This window comes from Ascaphus truei, chromosome 12, assembly GCF_040206685.1.
Source record: "Ascaphus truei isolate aAscTru1 chromosome 12, aAscTru1.hap1, whole genome shotgun sequence".
NCBI classification, from domain to species: Eukaryota; Metazoa; Chordata; class Amphibia; order Anura; family Ascaphidae; genus Ascaphus; species Ascaphus truei.
Genome location: NC_134494.1, coordinates 41,247,128 through 41,267,819, shown reverse-complemented (window position 1 = coordinate 41,267,819; position 20,692 = coordinate 41,247,128). Strand labels below are relative to the sequence as shown.

The 20,692-nt window shown below is 57.6% G+C and overlaps 1 protein-coding gene across 2 annotated transcripts in view; it reads right to left on the bottom strand.

Annotated features, from left to right (window-relative positions):
• Positions 1–19,708, bottom strand: part of PEX16 (peroxisomal biogenesis factor 16) — a 25,841-nt gene extending 6,133 nt beyond the window's left edge. Inside the window, exons 1-8 of one of the 2 annotated variants that reach the window (XM_075567528.1) lie at positions 19,537–19,708; positions 17,839–17,874; positions 17,427–17,503; positions 17,212–17,345; positions 11,289–11,389; positions 10,370–10,447; positions 10,059–10,211; positions 2,814–2,886 (exon numbers count right to left, since the gene is read on the bottom strand). In XM_075567528.1, coding sequence (XP_075423643.1) covers positions 2,814–2,886; positions 10,059–10,211; positions 10,370–10,447; positions 11,289–11,389; positions 17,212–17,345; positions 17,427–17,503; positions 17,839–17,874; positions 19,537–19,681 — 797 coding nt within the window. In that variant the 5' untranslated portion in view covers positions 19,682–19,708. The remainder of the gene's footprint in view (positions 1–2,813; positions 2,887–10,058; positions 10,212–10,369; positions 10,448–11,288; positions 11,390–17,211; positions 17,346–17,426; positions 17,504–17,838; positions 17,875–19,536) is intronic. The other variant, XM_075567529.1, reaches the window with a different exon arrangement.
• Between the last annotated feature and the right edge of the window lie 984 nt (positions 19,709–20,692).

The following is a 20,692-nucleotide window of genomic DNA, read 5'->3' as shown; positions in this document are numbered from 1 at the left end:
TCTCTCAGTGACCCCGTGTCGCGATGCACAGCGATCTCTCAGTGACTCCGTGTCGCGATGCACAGCGATCTCTCAGTGACTCCGTGTGACGATGCACAGCTATCTCTCAGTGACTGCATGTCGCGATGCACAGCGATCTCTCAGTGACTGCGTGTGACGATGCACAGCTATCTCTCAGTGACTCCGTGTGACGATGCACAGCGATCTCTCAGTGACCCCGTGTCGCGATGCACAGCGATCTCTCAGTGACTCCGTGTCGCGATGCACAGCGATCTCTCAGTGACTCCGTGTGACGATGCACAGCTATCTCTCAGTGACTGCGTGTGACGATGCACAGCTATCTCTCAGTGACTGCGTGTGACGATGCACAGCGATCTCTCAGTGACTCCGTGTGACGATGCACAGCGATCTCTCAGTGACTGCGTGTGACGATGCACAGCTATCTCTCAGTGACTCCGTGTGACGATGCACAGCTATCTCTCAGTGACTGCGTGTGACGATGCACAGCTATCTCTCAGTGACTCCGTGTGACGATGCACAGCTATCTCTCAGTGACTACATGTCGCGATGCACAGCGATCTCTCAGTGACTGCGTGTGACGATGCACAGCGATCTCTCAGTGACTCCGTGTGACGATGCACAGCTATCTCTCAGTGACTACATGTCGCGATGCACAGCGATCTCTCAGTGACTGCGTGTGACGATGCACAGCGATCTCTCAGTGACTGCATGTCGCGATGCACAGCGATCTCTCAGTGACTGCGTGTGACGATGCACAGCGATCTCTCAGTGACTGCGTGTGACGATGCACAGCGATCTCTCAGTGACTGCGTGTGACGATGCACAGCGATCTCTCAGTGACTGCGTGTGACGATGCACAGCGATCTCTCAGTGACTGCGTGTGACGATGCACAGCGATCTCTCAGTGACTGCATGTCGCGATACACAGCGATCTCTCAGTGACTGCGTGTGACGATGCACAGCTATCTCTCAGTGACTGCGTGTGACGATGCACAGCGATCTCTCAGTGACTGCGTGTGACGATGCACAGCGATCTCTCAGTGACTGCATGTCGCGATGCACAGCGATCTCTCAGTGACTCCGTGTGACGATGCACAGCTATCTCTCAGTGACTGCATGTCGCGATGCACAGCGATCTCTCAGTGACTCCGTGTCGCGATGCACAGCTATCTCTCAGTGACTGCGTGTGACGCTGCACAGCGATCTCTCAGTGACTCCGTGTGACGATGCACAGCGATCTCTCAGTGACTGCGTGTGACGATGCACAGCGATCTCTCAGTGACTCCGTGTCGCGATGCACAGCGATCTCTCAGTGACTCCGTGTCGCGATGCACAGCGATCTCTCAGTGACTCCGTGTCGCGATGCACAGCGATCTCTCAGTGACTCCGTGTGACGATGCACAGCTATCTCTCAGTGACTGCGTGTGACGATGCACAGCGATCTCTCAGTGACTCCGTGTGACGATGCACAGCGATCTCTCAGTGACTCCGTGTCGCGATGCACAGCGATCTCTCAGTGACTCCGTGTGACGATGCACAGCGATCTCTCAGTGACTCCGTGTGACGATGCACAGCGATCTCTCAGTGACTCCGTGTGACGATGCACAGCGATCTCTCAGTGACTCCGTGTCGCGATGCACAGCGATCTCTCAGTGACTCCGTGTGACGATGCACAGCTATCAGTGACTGCGTGTGACGATGCACAGCGATCTCTCAGTGACTGCGTGTGACGATGCACAGCTATCAGTGACTCCGTGTGACGATGCACAGCGATCTCTCAGTGACTCCGTGTCACGATGCACAGCTATCTCTCAGTGACTGCGTGTGACGATGCACAGCGATCTCTCAGTGACTGCGTGTGACGATGCACAGCGATCTCTCAGTGACTGCGTGTGACGATGCACAGCGATCTCTCAGTGACTCCGTGTCGCGATGCACAGCGATCTCTCAGTGACTCCGTGTGACGATGCACAGCTATCAGTGACTGCGTGTGACGATGCACAGCGATCTCTCAGTGACTCCGTGTGACGATGCACAGCGATCTCTCAGTGACTGCGTGTCGCGATGCACAGCGATCTCTCAGTGACTGCGTGTGACGATGCACAGCTATCAGTGACTGCGTGTGACGATGCACAGCTATCTCTCAGTGACTCTGTGTGACGATGCACAGCGATCTCTCAGTGACTGCGTGTGACGATGCACAGCGATCTCTCAGTGACTCCGTGTCGCGATGCACAGCGATCTCTCAGTGACTCCGTGTGACGATGCACAGCTATCAGTGACTGCGTGTGACGATGCACAGCGATCTCTCAGTGACTGCGTGTGACGATGCACAGCGATCTCTCAGTGACTGCGTGTCGCGATGCACAGCGATCTCTCAGTGACTCCGTGTGACGATGCACAGCGATCTCTCAGTGACTCCGTGTGACGATGCACAGCGATCTCTCAGTGACTCCGTGTCGCGATGCACAGCGATCTCTCAGTGACTCCGTGTGACGATGCACAGCGATCTCTCAGTGACTCCGTGTGACGATGCACAGCGATCTCTCAGTGACTCAGTGTGACGATGCACAGCGATCTCTCAGTGACTCCGTGTGACAATGCACAGCTATCACCAAGTTTAAAAAGCATGGCCATCTCTTGCTCTGCCAGATAGCTATGACAGCTATGACAGCTATCTCCCACTCAATGTGTTTCCTGCCCACCGCCCCCAATTACATTTGTGTTGACAATCCTGTCAGTGAAAGGGTTAAAAGTGACCACGTTGATTCATGACCAGGGCTGGACTTTACCTGCTCACATCCAGGGCTGCAGCCAACATCCAGGGCTTCCATGACCTCTGACCCCAGGCAGCCAAACTCACCACTGCCAGCAAGGGGTTAAGGGTCACACAGGTAGGATAGAGAGGAAAAGAGAACGTAAACGAGACAGCAAGTAAGAGACGGAACGAAATAGAGAACGAAACGAGAGAGAGAGCAGGCGGGAAATATGGAACGAGCAAACGAGAGACAGAGACAGACAGAGAAAGAGAGCGAGAGAGAGAGTGTCCCAGGGCCTGTGTGAGAGGGGACGGGGAGATGTCCCGGGGACTGTGTGAGAGGGGACGGGGAGCGGTCCCGGGGCCTGTGTGAGAGGGGACGGGGAGCGGTCCCGGGGCCTGTGCGAGAGGGGACGGGAGGGTCCCGGGGCCTGTGTGAGAGGGGACAGGGAGATGTCCCGGGGCCTGTGTGAGAGGGGACGGGGAGGGTCCCGGGGCCTGTGTGAGAGGGGACGGGGAGCGGTCCCGAGGCCTGTGCGAGAGGGGACGGGGAGGGTTCCGGGGCCTGTGCGAGAGGGAACGGGGAGCGAGCAAACGAGAGACAGAGACAGACAGAGAAAGAGAGCGAGAGAGAGAGTGTCCCAGGGCCTGTGTGAGAGGGGACGGGGAGATGTCCCGGGTACTGTGTGAGAGGGGACGGGGAGCGGTCCCGGGGCCTGTGTGAGAGGGGACGGGGAGCGGTCCCGAGGCCTGTGCGAGAGGGGACGGGGAGGGTTCCGGGGCCTGTGCGAGAGGGAACGGGGAGCGAGCAAACGAGAGACAGAGACAGACAGAGAAAGAGAGCGAGAGAGAGAGTGTCCCAGGGCCTGTGTGAGAGGGGACGGGGAGATGTCCCGGGTACTGTGTGAGAGGGGACGGGGAGCGGTCCCGGGGCCTGTGTGAGAGGGGACGGGGAGCGGTCCCGGGGCCTGTGCGAGAGGGGACGGGGAGGGTCCCGGGGCCTGTGTGAGAGGGGACAGGGAGATGTCCCGGGGCCTGTGTGAGAGGGGACGGGGAGGGTCCCGGGGCCTGTGTGAGAGGGGACGGGGAGCGGTCCCGAGGCCTGTGCGAGAGGGGACGGGGAGGGTTCCGGGGCCTGTGCGAGAGGGAACGGGGAGCGGTCCCGGGGCCTGTGCGAGAGGGGGCGGGGAGGGTCCCGGGGCCTGTGCGAGAGGGGACGGGGAGGGTCCCGGGGCCTGTGCGAGAGGGGACGGGGAGCGGTCCCGGGGCCTGTGTGAGAGGGGACGGGGCCTGTGTGAGAGGGGACGGGGAGATGTCCCGGGGCCTGTGTGAGAGGGGACGGGGAGGGTCCCGGGGCCTGTCTGAGAGGGGACGGGGAGGGTCCCGGGGCCTGTGCGAGAGGGGATGGGGAGATGTCCCAGGGCCTGTGTGAGAGGGGACGGGGAGCGGCCCCGGGGCCTGTGTGAGAGGGGACGGGGAGCGGCCCCCGGGGCCTGTGTGAGAGGGGACGGGGATCGGCCCCAGGGCCTGTGTGAGAGGGGACGGGGAGATATCCCGGGGCCTGTGTGAGAGGGGACGGGGAGATGTCCGGGGCCTGTGTGAGACGGGAGGGGGAGGGTTCCGGGGCCTGTGTGAGAGGGGACGGGGAGGGTCCCGGGGCCTGTGTGAGAGGGGAGGGCCCCGGGGCCTGTGTGAGAGGGGACGGGGAGATGTCCCGGGTACTGTGTGAGAGGGGACGGGGAGCGGTCCCGGGGCCTGTGTGAGAGGGGACGGGGAGCGGTCCCGGGGCCTGTGCGAGAGGGGACGGGGAGGGTCCCGGGGCCTGTGTGAGAGGGGACAGGGAGATGTCCCGGGGCCTGTGTGAGAGGGGACGGGGAGGGTCCCGGGGCCTGTGTGAGAGGGGACGGGGAGCGGTCCCGAGGCCTGTGCGAGAGGGGACGGGGAGGGTTCCGGGGCCTGTGCGAGAGGGAACGGGGAGCGGTCCCGGGGCCTGTGCGAGAGGGGGCGGGGAGGGTCCCGGGGCCTGTGCGAGAGGGGACGGGGAGGGTCCCGGGGCCTGTGCGAGAGGGGACGGGGAGCGGTCCCGGGGCCTGTGTGAGAGGGGACGGGGCCTGTGTGAGAGGGGACGGGGAGATGTCCCGGGGCCTGTGTGAGAGGGGACGGGGAGGGTCCCGGGGCCTGTCTGAGAGGGGACGGGGAGGGTCCCGGGGCCTGTGCGAGAGGGGATGGGGAGATGTCCCAGGGCCTGTGTGAGAGGGGACGGGGAGCGGCCCCGGGGCCTGTGTGAGAGGGGACGGGGAGCGGCCCCCGGGGCCTGTGTGAGAGGGGACGGGGATCGGCCCCAGGGCCTGTGTGAGAGGGGACGGGGAGATATCCCGGGGCCTGTGTGAGAGGGGACGGGGAGATGTCCGGGGCCTGTGTGAGACGGGAGGGGGAGGGTTCCGGGGCCTGTGTGAGAGGGGACGGGGAGGGTCCCGGGGCCTGTGTGAGAGGGGAGGGCCCCGGGGCCTGTGTGAGAGGGGAGGGCCCCGGGGCCTGTGTGAGAGGGGAGGGCCCCGGGGCCTGTGTGAGAGGGGACGGGGAGCGGTCCCGGGGCCTGTGTGAGAGGGGACGGGGAGATGTCCCGGGGCCTGTGTGAGAGGGGACGGGGAGCGGTCCCGGGGCCTGTGTGAGAGGGGATGGGGAGATGTCCCGGGGCCTGTGTGAGAGGGGACGGGGAGGGTCCCGGGGCCTGTGTGAGAGAGGACGGGGAGGATCCTGAGGCCTGTGTGAGAGGGGAGGGTCCCGGGGCCTGTGTGAGAGGGGACGGGGATCGGCCCCGGGGCCTGTGTGAGAGGGGAAGGGGAGGATCCCGGGGCCTGTGTGAGAGGGGAAGGGGAGGATCCCGGGGTTTGTGTGAGAGGGGACGGGGAGCGGCCCCGGGGCCTGTGTGAGAGGGGACGGGGAGCAGCCCCGGGGCCTGTGTGAGAGGGGACGGGGAGGGTCCCGGGGCCTGTGTGAGAGGGGACGGGGAGCGGTCCCGGGGCCTGTGTGAGAGGGGACGGGGAGCGGTCCCGGGGCCTGTGCGAGAGGGGACGGGGAGGGTCCCAGGGCCTGTGTGAGAGGGGACGGGGAGATGTCCCGGGGTCTGTGTGAGAGGGGACGGGGAGGGTCCCGGGGCCTGTGTGAGAGGAGACGGGGAGATGTCCCGGGGCCTGTGTGAGAGGGGACGGGTGCGGTCCCGGGGCCTGTGTGAGAGAGGACGGGGAGGGTCCCGGGGCCTGTGTGAGAGGGGACGGGGAGATGTCCCGGGGCCTGTGTGAGAGGGGACGGGGAGGGTCCCGGGGCCTGTGTGAGAGAGGACGGGGAGGGTCCCGGGGCCTGTGTGAGAGGGGACGGGGAGATGTCCCGGGGCCTGTGTGAGAGGGGACGGGGAGGGTCCCGGGGCTTGTGTGAGAGGGGACGGGGAGATGTCCCGGGGCCTGTGTGAGAGGGGAAGGGGAGGATCCCGGGGCCTGTGTGAGAGGGGACGGGGAGGGTCCCGGGGCCTGTGTGAGAGGGGATGGGGAGATGTCCCGGGGCCTGTGTGAGAGGGGAAGGGGAGGATCCCGGGGCCTGTGTGAGGGGACGGGGAGGGTCCCGGGGCCTGTGTGAGAGGGGACAGGGAGATGTCCCAGTGCCTGTGTGAGAGGGGACGAGGAGGGTCCCGGGGCCTGTGTGAGAGGGGACGGGGAGGGTCCCGGGGCCTGTGTGAGAGGGGACGGGGAGCAGTCCCGGGGCCTGTGCGAGAGGGGACGGGGAGGGTCACGGGGCCTGTGTGAGAGGGGACGGGGAGATGTCCCGGGGTCTGTGTGAGAGGGGACGGGGAGGGTCCCGGGGCCTGTGTGAGAGGAGACGGGGAGATGTCCCGGGGCCTGTGTGAGAGGGGATGGAGAGCGGTCCCGGGGCCTGTGTGAGAGAGGACGGGGAGGGTCCCGGGGCCTGTGTGAGAGGGGACGGGGAGATGTCCCGGGGCCTGTCTGAGAGGGGACGGGGAGGGTCCCGGGGCCTGTGTGAGAGAGGACGGGGAGGGTCCCGGGGCCTGTGTGAGAGGGGACGGGGAGATGTCCCGGGGCCTGTGTGAGAGGGGACGGGGAGGGTCCCGGGGCTTGTGTGAGAGGGGACGGGGAGATGTCCCGGGGCCTGTGTGAGAGGGGAAGGGGAGGATCCCGGGGCCTGTGTGAGAGGGGACGGGGAGGGTCCCGGGGCCTGTGTGAGAGGGGACGGGGAGATGTCCCATGGCCTGTGTGAGAGGGGACGGGGAGGGTCCCGGGGCCTGTGTGAGAGGGGACGGGGAGATGTCCCGGGGCCTGTGTGAGAGGGGAAGGGGAGGATCCCGGGGCCTGTGTGAGAGGGGACGGGGAGATGTCCCGGGGCCTGTGTGAGAGGGGAAGGGGAGGATCCCGGGGCCTGTGTGAGAGGGGACGGGGAGGGTCCCGGGGCCTGTGTGAGAGGGGACGGGGAGATGTCCCAGGGCCTGTGTGAGAGGGGACGAGGAGGGTCCCGGGGCCTGTGTGAGAGGGGACGGGGAGGGTCCCGGGTCCTGTGTGAGAGGGGACGGGGAGATGTCCCGGGGCCTGTGTGAGAGGGGACGGGGAGGGTCCCAGGGCCTGTGTGAGAGGGGAGGGTCCCGGGGCCTGTGTGAGAGGGGACGGGGAGGGTCCCGGGGCCTGTGTGAGAGGGGATGGGGAGATGTCCCGGGGCCTGTGTGAGAGGAGACGGGGAGATGTCCCAGGGCCTGTGTGAGAGGGGACGGGGAGGGTCCCGGGGCCTGTGTGAGAGGGGACAGGGAGGGTCCCAGGGCCTGTGTGAGAGGGGACGGGGAGGGTCCCAGGGCCTGTGTGAGAGGGGACGGGGAGATGTCCCGGGGCCTGTGTGAGAGGGGACGGGAGCGGCCCCTGGGCCTGTGTGAGAGGGGACGGGGAGGGTCCCGGGGCCTGTGTGAGAGGGGACAGGGAGCGGACCCGGGGCCTGTGTGAGAGGGGACGGGGAGCGGACCCGGGGCCTGTGTGAGAGGGGACGGGGAGGTCCCGGGGCCTGTGTGAGAGGGGACGGGGAGCGGCCCCGGGGCCTGTGTGAGAGGGGACGGGGAGATGTCCCGGGGCCTGTGTGAGAGGGGACGGGGAGCGGCCCCGGGGCCTGTGTGAGAGGGGACGGGGAGGGTCCCGGGGCCTGTGTGAGAGGGGATGGGGAGATGTCCCGGGGCCTGTGTGAGAGGGGAAGGGGAGGATCCCGGGGCCTGTGTGAGGGGACGGGGAGGGTCCCGGGGCCTGTGTGAGAGGGGACGGGGAGATGTCCCAGTGCCTGTGTGAGAGGGGACGAGGAGGGTCCCGGGGCCTGTGTGAGAGGGGACGGGGAGGGTCCCGGGGCCTGTGTGAGAGGGGACGGGGAGCAGTCCCGGGGCCTGTGCGAGAGGGGACGGGGAGGGTCACGGGGCCTGTGTGAGAGGGGACGGGGAGATGTCCCGGGGTCTGTGTGAGAGGGGACGGGGAGGGTCCCGGGGCCTGTGTGAGAGGAGACGGGGAGATGTCCCGGGGCCTGTGTGAGAGGGGATGGGGAGCGGTCCCGGGGCCTGTGTGAGAGAGGACGGGGAGGGTCCCGGGGCCTGTGTGAGAGGGGACGGGGAGATGTCCCGGGGCCTGTCTGAGAGGGGACGGGGAGGGTCCCGGGGCCTGTGTGAGAGAGGACGGGGAGGGTCCCGGGGCCTGTGTGAGAGGGGACGGGGAGATGTCCCGGGGCCTGTGTGAGAGGGGACGGGGAGGGTCCCGGGGCTTGTGTGAGAGGGGACGGGGAGATGTCCCGGGGCCTGTGTGAGAGGGGAAGGGGAGGATCCCGGGGCCTGTGTGAGAGGGGACGGGGAGGGTCCCGGGGCCTGTGTGAGAGGGGACGGGGAGATGTCCCATGGCCTGTGTGAGAGGGGACGGGGAGGGTCCCGGGGCCTGTGTGAGAGGGGACGGGGAGATGTCCCGGGGCCTGTGTGAGAGGGGAAGGGGAGGATCCCGGGGCCTGTGTGAGAGGGGACGGGGAGATGTCCCGGGGCCTGTGTGAGAGGGGAAGGGGAGGATCCCGGGGCCTGTGTGAGAGGGGACGGGGAGGGTCCCGGGGCCTGTGTGAGAGGGGACGGGGAGATGTCCCAGGGCCTGTGTAAGAGGGGACGAGGAGGGTCCCGGGGCCTGTGTGAGAGGGGACGGGGAGGGTCCCGGGTCCTGTGTGAGAGGGGACGGGGAGATGTCCCGGGGCCTGTGTGAGAGGGGACGGGGAGGGTCCCAGGGCCTGTGTGAGAGGGGAGGGTCCCGGGGCCTGTGTGAGAGGGGACGGGGAGGGTCCCGGGGCCTGTGTGAGAGGGGATGGGGAGATGTCCCGGGGCCTGTGTGAGAGGAGACGGGGAGATGTCCCAGGGCCTGTGTGAGAGGGGACGGGGAGGGTCCCGGGGCCTGTGTGAGAGGGGACAGGGAGGGTCCCAGGGCCTGTGTGAGAGGGGACGGGGAGGGTCCCAGGGCCTGTGTGAGAGGGGACGGGGAGATGTCCCGGGGCCTGTGTGAGAGGGGACGGGAGCGGCCCCTGGGCCTGTGTGAGAGGGGACGGGGAGGGTCCCGGGGCCTGTGTGAGAGGGGACAGGGAGCGGACCCGGGGCCTGTGTGAGAGGGGACGGGGAGCGGACCCGGGGCCTGTGTGAGAGGGGACGGGGAGGTCCCGGGGCCTGTGTGAGAGGGGACGGGGAGCGGCCCCGGGGCCTGTGTGAGAGGGGACGGGGAGATGTCCCGGGGCCTGTGTGAGAGGGGACGGGGAGCGGCCCCGGGGCCTGTGTGAGAGGGGACGGGGAGCGGCCCCGGGGCCTGTGTGAGAGGGGACGGGGAGGGTCCCGGGGCCTGTGTGAGAGGGGATGGGGAGGGTCCCGGGGCCTGTGTGAGAGGGGATGGGGAGGGTCCCGGGGCCTGTGTGAGAGGGGAGGGGGAGCGGCCCCTGGGCCTGTGTGAGAGGGGACGGGAGCAGTCCCGGGGCCTCTGTGAGAGGGGACGGGGAGGGTCCCGGGGCCTGTGTGAGAGGGGATGGGGAGGGTCCCGGGGCCTGTGTGAGAGGGGACAGGAAGGGTCCCGGGGCCTGTGTGAGAGGGGATGGGGAGGGTCCCGGGGCCTGTGTGAGAGGGGACGGGAGCAGTCCCGGGGCCTCTGTGAGAGGGGATAGGGAGGGTCCCGGGGCCTGTGTGAGAGGGGACGGGGAGGGTCCCGGGGCCTGTCTGATGGTCACTGATGAAGGATACAGTGAGTAATGGGCCGCAGGATGTGAATGGTTTCTGCCGCTGTCCCTAGGGCCCCCAGGGGAGAGGTACCGGCGTCTCTCTCTGCCGCTCCTGTCCTCCGCTTCCCCTCCTGGATTTGGGGGCTCCGCCAGAAGCGGCTGCGGCGGGAGGGGGCTGCAAAATAGTGGGGGAAAGGGGGGGTGTAAAGGCTCCTCTTACATACACAGCCCCCCAAATACACAAGGATCATAAACTTCCTACACACACACACATTAGGTGCGTAAATACCATGGAGCACACGGCACACGGCACACGGCACACGGCACACTTACTGTCAGACAGGGAGCGCACTGATTTGCTGGAACGCCTCCCCACAAAGCAGGAATCCTGCTCGCTGCCGCCCCCCTCTGCTGGGGTAGAAATGGAGAAATCAGGAGTTTCACCGGGGAGTTGTGAGGTGGATCTCCGGGGGAGTGGGGTCTCTCTCTGGGTCTCCGGGGGAGTGGGGGCTGCTGGGATCTCTGGGCGTGGTTGCTGGGGGTTGTCTATGGGTGAGTGGTGGCTGAGGGGGGCTATGGGTGAGTGGTGGCTGAGGGGGGCTATGGGTGAGTGGTGGCTGAGGGGGGCTATGGGTGAGTGGTGGCTGAGGGGGGCTATGGGTGAGTGGTGGCTGAGGGGGGCTATGGGTGAGTGGTGGCTGAGGGGGGCTATGGGTGACTGGTGGCTAGGGGGGGCTATGGGTGAGTGGTGGCTGAGGGGGGGCTATGGGTGAGTGGTGGCTGAGGGGGGGCTATGGGTGAGTGGTGGCTGAGGGGGGGCTATGGGTGAGTGGTGGCTGAGGGGGGGCTATGGGTGAGTGGTGGCTGAGGGGGGCTATGGGTGACTGGTGGCTGATGGGGGCTATGGGTGACTGGTGGCTAGGTGGGGCTATGGGTGAGTGGTGGCTGAGGGGGGGCTATGGGTGAGTGGTGGCTGAGGGGGGGCTATGGGTGAGTGGTGGCTGAGGGGGGGCTATGGGTGAGAGGTGGCTGAGGGGGGGCTATGGGTGAGTGGTGGCTGAGGGGGGCTATGGGTGAGTGGTGGCTGAGGGGGGCTATAAGTGAGTGGTGGCTGAGGGGGGGCTATGGGTGAGTGGTGGCTGAGGGGGGCTATGGGTGAGTGGTGGCTGAAGGGGGGCTATGGGTGAGTGGTGGCTGAGGGGGGTCGCTGGATGAGTAGGGGATCTCTGGGTGCTGTTAGAGGAGTACACACCTGTCTCACTCAGGGTCCCCTCTCGGTCCAGCGGAGTGACAGGCGGGGAGCTCTGTATGCCAGCTTTATACCAGAGGAGGAGCAGGACACGGAGACAAGCCCTGAGACAGAGAGAGGTAGCGTCACGAGAGACAGAGCGCGTCACGAGAGACAGAGAGAGCGTCACGAGAGACAGAGAGAGAGCGTCACGAGAGACAGAGAGAGAGCGTCACGAGAGACAGAGAGAGAGCGTCACGAGAGACAGAGAGAGAGCGTCACGAGAGACAGAGAGAGAGCGTCACGAGACAGAGAGAGAGCGTCACGAGAGACAGAGAGCGTCACGAGAGAGAGAGCGTCACGAGAGACAGAGAGCGTCACGAGAGACAGAGAGCGTCACGAGAGACAGAGAGCGTCACGAGAGACAGAGAGCGTCACGAGAGACAGAGCATTACGAGAGACAGAGCGCGTCACGAGAGACAGAGCGCATCACAAGAGACAGAGCGCGTCACGAGAGAGAGCGCCACGAGACAGAGAGCGTCACGAGAGGCAGAGAGAGAGAGCATCAAAAGACAGCGATAGAGAGCACCATAAGAGACAGAGAGAGACCGTGTCATGAGAGACAGAGAGAGACAGTGTCCCGAGAGACAGAGAGAGAGCATCACAAGAGAGAGCGTCACGAGAGAGAGAGCGAGAGCATCACGAGAGAGAGCGTCATGAGAGAGATCATCATGTTAGAGAGCATCATGAGAGAGACATCATGAGAGAGACATCATGAGAGACATCATGAGAGAGAGCGCGTCATGAGAGAGCATCACGAGAGACAAAGAGAGAGTATCACGAGAGACAGAGCATCACAAGAGAGAACATCATGAGAGAGCGAGCGTCACGAGAGAGAGCGAGCGTCACGAGAGAGAGCGAGCGCCACGAGAGAGAGCGAGCGCCACGAGAGAGAGAGCGCCACGAGAGAGAGCGAGCGCCACGAGAGAGAGCGAGCGTCACGAGAGAGAGAGCGTCACGAGAGACAGAGAGAGAGCGTCACGAGAGACAGAGAGGGCGTCACGAGAGACAGTGTCACAAGAGACAAAGAGAGAGACAGAGTCACAGAGCATCACGAGAGACCAAGACAGACAGACACACAAAAGGTAGACAAAGAAAGCGTCACGCGGGACGAGAGAGAGACTGTGTCACAAGAGAGAAAGTGTCCCAGATACACAAAGCTCCGTTCCGCACAACACGAGCCTCAGTACATAGCGAGTTATATACCTTCCCAGCCCCTCCTTTATACAACACGGGGAGAGATCGGGTGCACAAAACTGAGAACACCTGGGAAATATGCTAATTTGAATCATTTCGATATACTTTGTGTAACCCCTCTTTATTTCCCTAGATGTATTAATATGTATATACTATGGCGGGGGCCCGAGTCCTCCTCCCCTGTACCTACGAGTAAATATTCAGCCGGCAGGGAACCCAGGCTGGGGTCAGACAATGCAGCGGGACACGGGGACAGTGGGACACGGGGACAGTGGGACACGGGGACAGTGGGACGCGGGGACAGTGGGACACGGGGACAGTGGGACACGGAGACAGGGGGACACGGAGACAGTGGGACACGGAGACAGTGGGACACGGAGACAGTGGGGACACGGAGACAGTGGGGGCACGGAGACAGTGGGGACACGGAGACAGTGGGGACACGGAGACAGTGGGACACGGAGACAGTGGGACACGGAGACAGTGGGACACGGAGACAGTGGGACACGGAGACAGTGGGACACGGGGACAGTGGGACACGGAGACAGGGGGACACGGGGACAGTGGGACACGGAGACAGTGGGACACGGAGACAGTGGGACACGGAGACAGTGGGACACGGAGACAGTGGGGACACGGAGACAGTGGGGGCACGGAGACAGTGGGGACACGGAGACAGTGGGGACACGGAGACAGTGGGGACACGGAGACAGTGGGACACGGAGACAGTGGGACACGGAGACAGTGGGACACGGAGACAGTGGGACACGGAGACAGTGGGGACACGGAGACAGTGGGGACACGGAGACAGTGGGGACACGGAGACAGTGGGGACACGGAGACAGTGGGGACACGGAGACAGTGGGACACGGAGACAGTGGAGACACGGAGACAGTGGGGACACGGAGACAGTGGGGACACGGAGACAGTGGGGACACGGAGACAGTGGGGACACGGAGACACAGGGATTTTGAATAATAACACTTTATATGTGAGGAACACAGAAATCACATGGAGTGGGCCTCAGAATCGAAGCGCCATGACCCGTACGGATGGCAATGACTCAGAGAGAATAGTAACGTGTCTCTAAGTAATGGGTCACTGTTGGTGCCGGCACCGCGTTTGGAGCCCGTGTGGGAGTAAGGATTTGTTACAGCAGCAATACCACTTTCCTCCTTTTTTTTCTTATGCTTTTATATTAAGCATGTGACAAGCCTGGTGCTAAGCCTGGTGCTAAGCCTGGTGACAAGCCTGGTGACAAGCCTGGTGACAAGCCTGGTGACAAGCCTGGTGACAAGCCTGGTGCTAAGCCTGGTGCCAAGCCTGGTGCTAAGCCTGGTGCTAAGCCTGGTGCTAAGCCTGGTGACAAGCCTGGTGCTAAGCCTGGTGCTAAGCCTGGTGCTAAGCCTGGTGCTAAGCCTGGTGCTAAACTGGTGCTAAGCCTGGTGCTAAGCCTGGTGCTAAGCCTGGTGCTAAGCCTGGTGCTAAACTGGTGCTAAACTAGTGCTACACTAGTGCTAAACTGGTGCTACTGCCTCCTGAAACGTTACTGGCAGCACTACCATACATGTAGGTATAGAGAACAAGAACCCAGTTGTAGCACTCAGTGCCCTAATTGAATGTTTTATGAGTAAAATTAAAAGAAACTTTTAATGATCATCAGTATAAAATAACGGGGTTAAAAAAGTCCAAGGGCTGGACACACACATTAAATCCAGTGTCCAGTACTTCAGGCGCTCAGGATTATATAGGATAGGAACAATAGAGTGGGATTAAATCAATGATCCTAAGGGAGCTGATATGCAGCTGACCCTAATAGGGTGTATCTTAACACAGCAGGGATAGAGCGGAAGTGGGGAATAGGGCTGTGTACTTACAGTAAGTAGTCACTAATGTATTAGACCACTTATGAGTACACTGTCCTATTGTGTAGGTACCCTGGTAGAGTGACAACGTTGTCACATGCAGAGACTGCCACTGCAAGAGGTAGTCACATTAATACTGACAAACAAGCCCCATCATACACCCAGAATCACAAGCACGCTGCCCGGAGTCACATCCGACTCCTCCCTCGCATTCCCAATGAAGATTCAGCTGAAGAAGCAGAGGCACAGCCAGGATACACGTAGAAAAAATAAACTATTCCAGGGCACCTCCAGATATCAATCAAATGTATTGCAAAGAAGCTCACAAGTGAGCACCTACGCGTTTCGCCCGTTAGGACTTTATCACGATGGGATAAAGCAAGTCCTAGTAGTAAGGAATACTTTTATTTTTTGTACGTGTATCCTGGCCATGCTCCCGCTTCCTCTACAGAATCTTCTCTACTTACCACTGAGGACTGCTCACCCTGAAGACTGGATTCTCCTGACATTATACTGGCAGGTAATGGGCTGTAGCCCTGATTTAATTACCTTATGCTAGTGTGTCACTGCATACATAGTTATTCCCTGGGAAGAAAATATAAAGGGCCATTTATTGTGGTTCTCAAGTGGACACCCCTAGGTCTCTATCTCCCGTGGGTGATTTACATATGGACATTATAACAGTACTCTGGATATTTATGGAGTTATTTCTCTCCCGAGCATACACGTGATTGTACGAGCACCTTCAACCATTCACCTCTACAATGTAGCTAAAACCTGCCGTTTGTTCCTCTGTAACATTACAAAGATGGAAAGCTGGGAGGTAGGATAAACCTGCTGTACATATCACAGGATGCTCGTTATATTAAAACTTATTAAAAATGTAATTGAGAGTTGAATTTAAAAAAAACTGTCACATATAATACTACAAAACTGCATTATTAAAAAAAAAAATACATAAATAAATAAATATATATATTAGAAAAAGAAGAGAGAAAAAGCGCCCGATCCTTGTGTAAAATCAGATGAACATTTTAATAAATCATGGACAAGACAAATGCACACTTACAATTTGTCTGATTAAAATAAGCATTTTATGGGACCTGCCCATGCACCAATCGAAGACTCCACAGTCACCTCCGCTCTGCAATCTCACGATCAGTTCGAGACCCAGTAGTTGAGAACGCCGTTTACTCCATTATCATCAATCTATACACCTTGGAGTAAACGGCGTTCTCAACTACTGGGTCTCGAACTAATCGTGAGATTGCAGAGCGGAGGTGACTGTGGAGTCTTCGATTGGTGCATGGGCAGGTCCCATAAAATGCTTATTTTAATCAGACAAATTGTAAGTGTGCATTTGTCTTGTCCATGATTTATTAAAATGTTCATCTGATTTTACACAAGGATCGGGCCCTTTTTCTCTTTTCTTTTTCTAATAGGTACTATGGGAACTTGGTGAGCCCAAGAAGAAGCAGCCTGGACCTTTGTTTCATTCATTCATGGACTTCATTTGGACTTAAGTATCATTTTTTATAGTTTAATTTTTTGTATTTTTATGCTTTTTTATGTTCAACAGACCATTTCATTTTTTTATATTTTTTTGCACATTTTTTACAATTAGATTTTGTTTGATTTATGTTGCCATAATATATTTTATTCCAATTGTTATAGGTAGACACTAGTTGGTTCATGTAAACATCATACTCAATTTTGATATTTGGTGCAACATTTTGGCACACGTCACCAGGGGGGCAGCAATTTGGGTGTGTTGAAAAAGGAGCGCTGTCTTTAAAACTGTTCCTTTAAATATATATATATATATATATATATAGTGCAGAATAAATGAGTTCTTCAGTATTCGGTGATACCTTTTTTATTGGACTAACAATTTATGTCATAGGACAAGCTTTCGAGAGTTATCCTCTCGAAAGCTTGTCCTATGACATAAATTGTTAGTCCAATAAAAAAGGTATCACCATTTATTCTGCACTATCGCAACTGGACTAACACGGCTATTTTCTGCTTTATATATATATATATATATAATCTCACAATTTGTTGCTTTAATAGGTGCAGACCTATTATTTCGGCGGTAGTCGTGTACATTGAAAAGGATACTGAAGTGTCGTAGGGGCGATCCCCTGGAGGTGTTTTCACTTGGTCTACTCACAGCTTCCGCTCCCCCGGGTCCCCGTTACATAGATGATGTTCTCTCCTGGGTCGTACCCGCTACCTCTGCTATGTGCCGCTCTGCCAGGCTGGGAAGTCTCCGCCACCGCACTGTATCACTCGCCGGGCTCCCCAGGACTGGTCCTCTCTCTCCTTCCGTGATGTCATCCTTCTTGGTGTCCTATGATCTCACAGCCATTGTTATATTTCCCAGGCATCTCATTAAGACAGGTGATGTTAAGCTTATGCCAATGGGACAAGCCATGTTGTGAGCCCTGAAGTAACGGAGCTTGGTGTATTTGGGCCAGAGGGAGAGCGTGCGAGGCAGCGGCCCATGTTCACTAAAGGGTGCTAGACTATAGCACGCCCTAAATCCCATGAATGGCATTTCGGACGTGCTAAAGCTTAGCACCCTTTAGGTAACATGGGCCAGAGAGCGTTACAGTGGGTATCACAGGTCAGAGAGAGAGCGTTAGAGAAGCAGCTTGACATACACCCACATAGTGAAAGGGTCACATAAGGGCAACAGATAACTTCGCAAGAGACCCCCCCGGGAGAACAAGGCGCCCCCTCCGGAGAATCACAGAGGATACACCACCCTTCGAGCCCCCCCCCCCCTCTCCCCGAATAACATGGGAGAGCCCCAGACTCACTTCAGCAGCTGGATGAGCAGTATGGCCGCCCACCTCACCCGCTCGCCCCATGCCCGAGCTGTCCCGATCTCAATGAAAACCTCCAGGCTTTCCAGGACCCCCAGCCAGGTGAGGAGGTGCTGCTGAGACCCTTCCTGTGAGGGGGGATACAGTGAGGCGAGTACAGAGGGGGCGGGGGGATACAGAGTGAGGAGGAGTGTGTGGGGGCTACTTACAGAAGTGGGGGGCTTTAGAAGCTCCTTCCTTAGGATCCCATCATTGAGTAAAACCAGCAGGTTGGAGGCTGAATACACTAAGAACCAGAGAGAGGGTGAGGAACCCGTAGACCTGCCCCCATCTCATCTTCCTCCCCCCGCCAACCAAACGCACTCATTTGCAAAACCCTCATTTGCCCCCCATCCTGACCCTTATTCACACCGCTCCTGGCTCCTAACTACCCCTTCCACCCGCACATATTTTAAGTCATCCCCCTCCCAAGAAGACCCCCATAGCCATTTGACCCCCTATTTCTGGGAAAGACCCTCAGAACCTCGCCACCCCATTTCTTGTGTATTCCCCCAGCTTCCAGATACACCGCCAGTTACCCCCCGCACTCCTCCAGTTACCCCAACGTCTACATGTACATACCCAGCTCAGACAGCTCATGGGCATCCGCAAAGCGCCCTGAGAGAGAGAGAGAGAGAGACAGGGGTGTGTTACAGTGAAAACCCCATAATCCTCCCCCCTAATCTCCTACCCCATCTCCCCCCACTCTAAAAACAGGTCCAAGGGTCACCTGATCTTCATGATCCGTGTATATAGTGTACACAGAAAAGTGACATCACACGGGGCGTATGTATGTGCACACACACGTCCTATAATAAATATATATATATATATCAGGATATACAGAAATATATATAGCGATGCCTCTGGGTGCAAAGGGCTTAAAACCTCAGTAGCATATACTGGATCAGCGATACAGCGAGAGGACTCAGCCATATAACCCCTTCCCAGAGCATGACAATGATTTGCACGGTTTCACAACAGTCTGGAGGGGACTCCACCAGGCCACCGTATCTGCAGAGCATTGCATTGCAGAGCATTGCATTGCATACTGGTATACTGCTTCGCATTATATTATAGTGCTTGTCGTGTTATATCACTCCACGTGTTACTACTTCGCTCCGCGCTATTACACCGCTCCACATGTTATATCACTCTGAGTGTTATATCGCTCCGCGTGTTACTACATTGCTCCGCGTGTTATATCACTATGCGTGTTATTACATTGCTCTGCGTGTTACTGCACCGCTTCACGTGTTATTACATTGCTCTGCGTGTTATATCGCTCTGCATATTACTACATCGCTCCGCACTATTACACCGCTCCAAGTGTTATATCGCTCCGCGTGTTATTACATTGCTCCGCGTGTTATTACATTGCTCCATGTGTTAGTACATTGCTCTGCGTGTTATTACATTGCTCTGCGTGTTATTACATTGCTCTGCGTGTTATTACATTGCTCTGCGCGTTATTACATTGCTCCGCGCGTTATTACATTGCTCCGCGTGTTATTACATTGCTCTGCGTGTTATTACATTGCTCTGCGTGTTATTACATTGCTCCGCGTGTTATTACATTGCTCCGCGCGTTATTACATTGCTCCGCGCGTTATTACATTGCTCCGCGCGTTATTACATTGCTCCGCGCGTTATTACATTGCTCTGCGTGTTATTACATTGCTCCGCGTGTTATTACATTAAATTGTTACATTGCTCCGCGCGTTATTACATTGCTCCGCGCGTTATTACATTGCTCTGCGTGTTATTACATTGCTCTGCGTGTTATTACATTGCTCTGCGTGTTACTACATTGCTCTGCGTGTTATTACATTAAATTGTTACATTGCTCCGCGCGTTATTACATTGCTCTGCGTGTTATTACATTGCTCCGCGTGTTATTACATTAAATTGTTACATTGCTCCGCGCGTTATTACATTGCTCCGCGCGTTATTACATTGCTCTGCGTGTTATTACATTGCTCTGCGTGTTATTACATTGCTCTGCGTGTTACTACATTGCTCTGCGTGTTATTACATTAAATTGTTACATTGCTCCGCGTGTTATTACATTGCTCCGCGTGTTATTACATTAAATTGTTACATTGCTCCGCGCGTTATTACATTGCTCTGCGTGTTATTACATTGCTCTGCGTGTTATTACATTGCTCCGCGCGTTATTACATTAAATTGTTACATTGCTCCGCGTGTTATTACACCGCTCCGCGCGTTATTACACGGCTCCGCAGTGCGTGGCAGGCCCCCGTGGCGGTGTACGTGTACCTGCGATGAGGTATGACAGCATGCGCACGGCGCCCTCCAGCTGCGTGGCTCCCGTGGGATTGTGGATGACATATTCCTTGTACTTGTGGCTCAGCCTCCGCAGCGTGTCCCAGCACTGGGCTGCCATTCTGCAGCCACCGCTCATCTCTTCCTGCAACAGGATTCCCCCTGCCCCCCCCCTGCCCTCCTGCCCCCTCACGGGGCGGGGCCTGCGGCGTAACCCCTTCCCTGCCGCGCCCCTACTATCCAGCCAGTATATATTCATACAGCCCCCAGTGTATGCAGCGCTTTACAAAAGAGACCATACAGCCAGCAATTCTAATACAGTAAATGCCACAACCATCGCATGACACTCTCCCTGACCCACAGAGCTTACAATCTAAATAATTAGACTAAATGCAGTTCCAGGGGCACTTTCTCCCAGGAACACGTGACACGTTTTTAGATTGTATGTATGTAACTATGTATGTATATCTTTATTTATATAGCGCCATTAATGTACACGGCGCTTCCCAGCAGTAATACACGTGACAATCATATAAATAACACATAATATAAATAACACATAATTTAAATAACACATAATTTAAATAACACATAATATAAATAACACATAATATAAATAACACATAATATAAATAACACATAATATAAATAATACATAATACAAATAACACATAATACAAATAACACATAATACAAATAGCACATAATACAAATAACACATAATATAAATAACACATAATATAAATAACACATAATATAAATAACACATAATATAAATAACACATAATATAAATAACACATAATATAAATAACACATAATATAAATAATACATAATACAAATAACACATAATACAAATAACACATAATACAAATAGCACATAATACAAATAACACATAATATAAATAACACATAATATAAATAACACATAATACAAATAACACATAATATAAATAACACATAATATAAATAACACATAATATAAATAACACATAATATAAATAACACATAATATAAATAGCACATAATATAAATAACACATAATACAAATAACACATAATACAAATAACACATAATACAAATAACACATAATACAAATAACACATAATACAAATAACACATAATATAAATAACACATCATATAAATAACA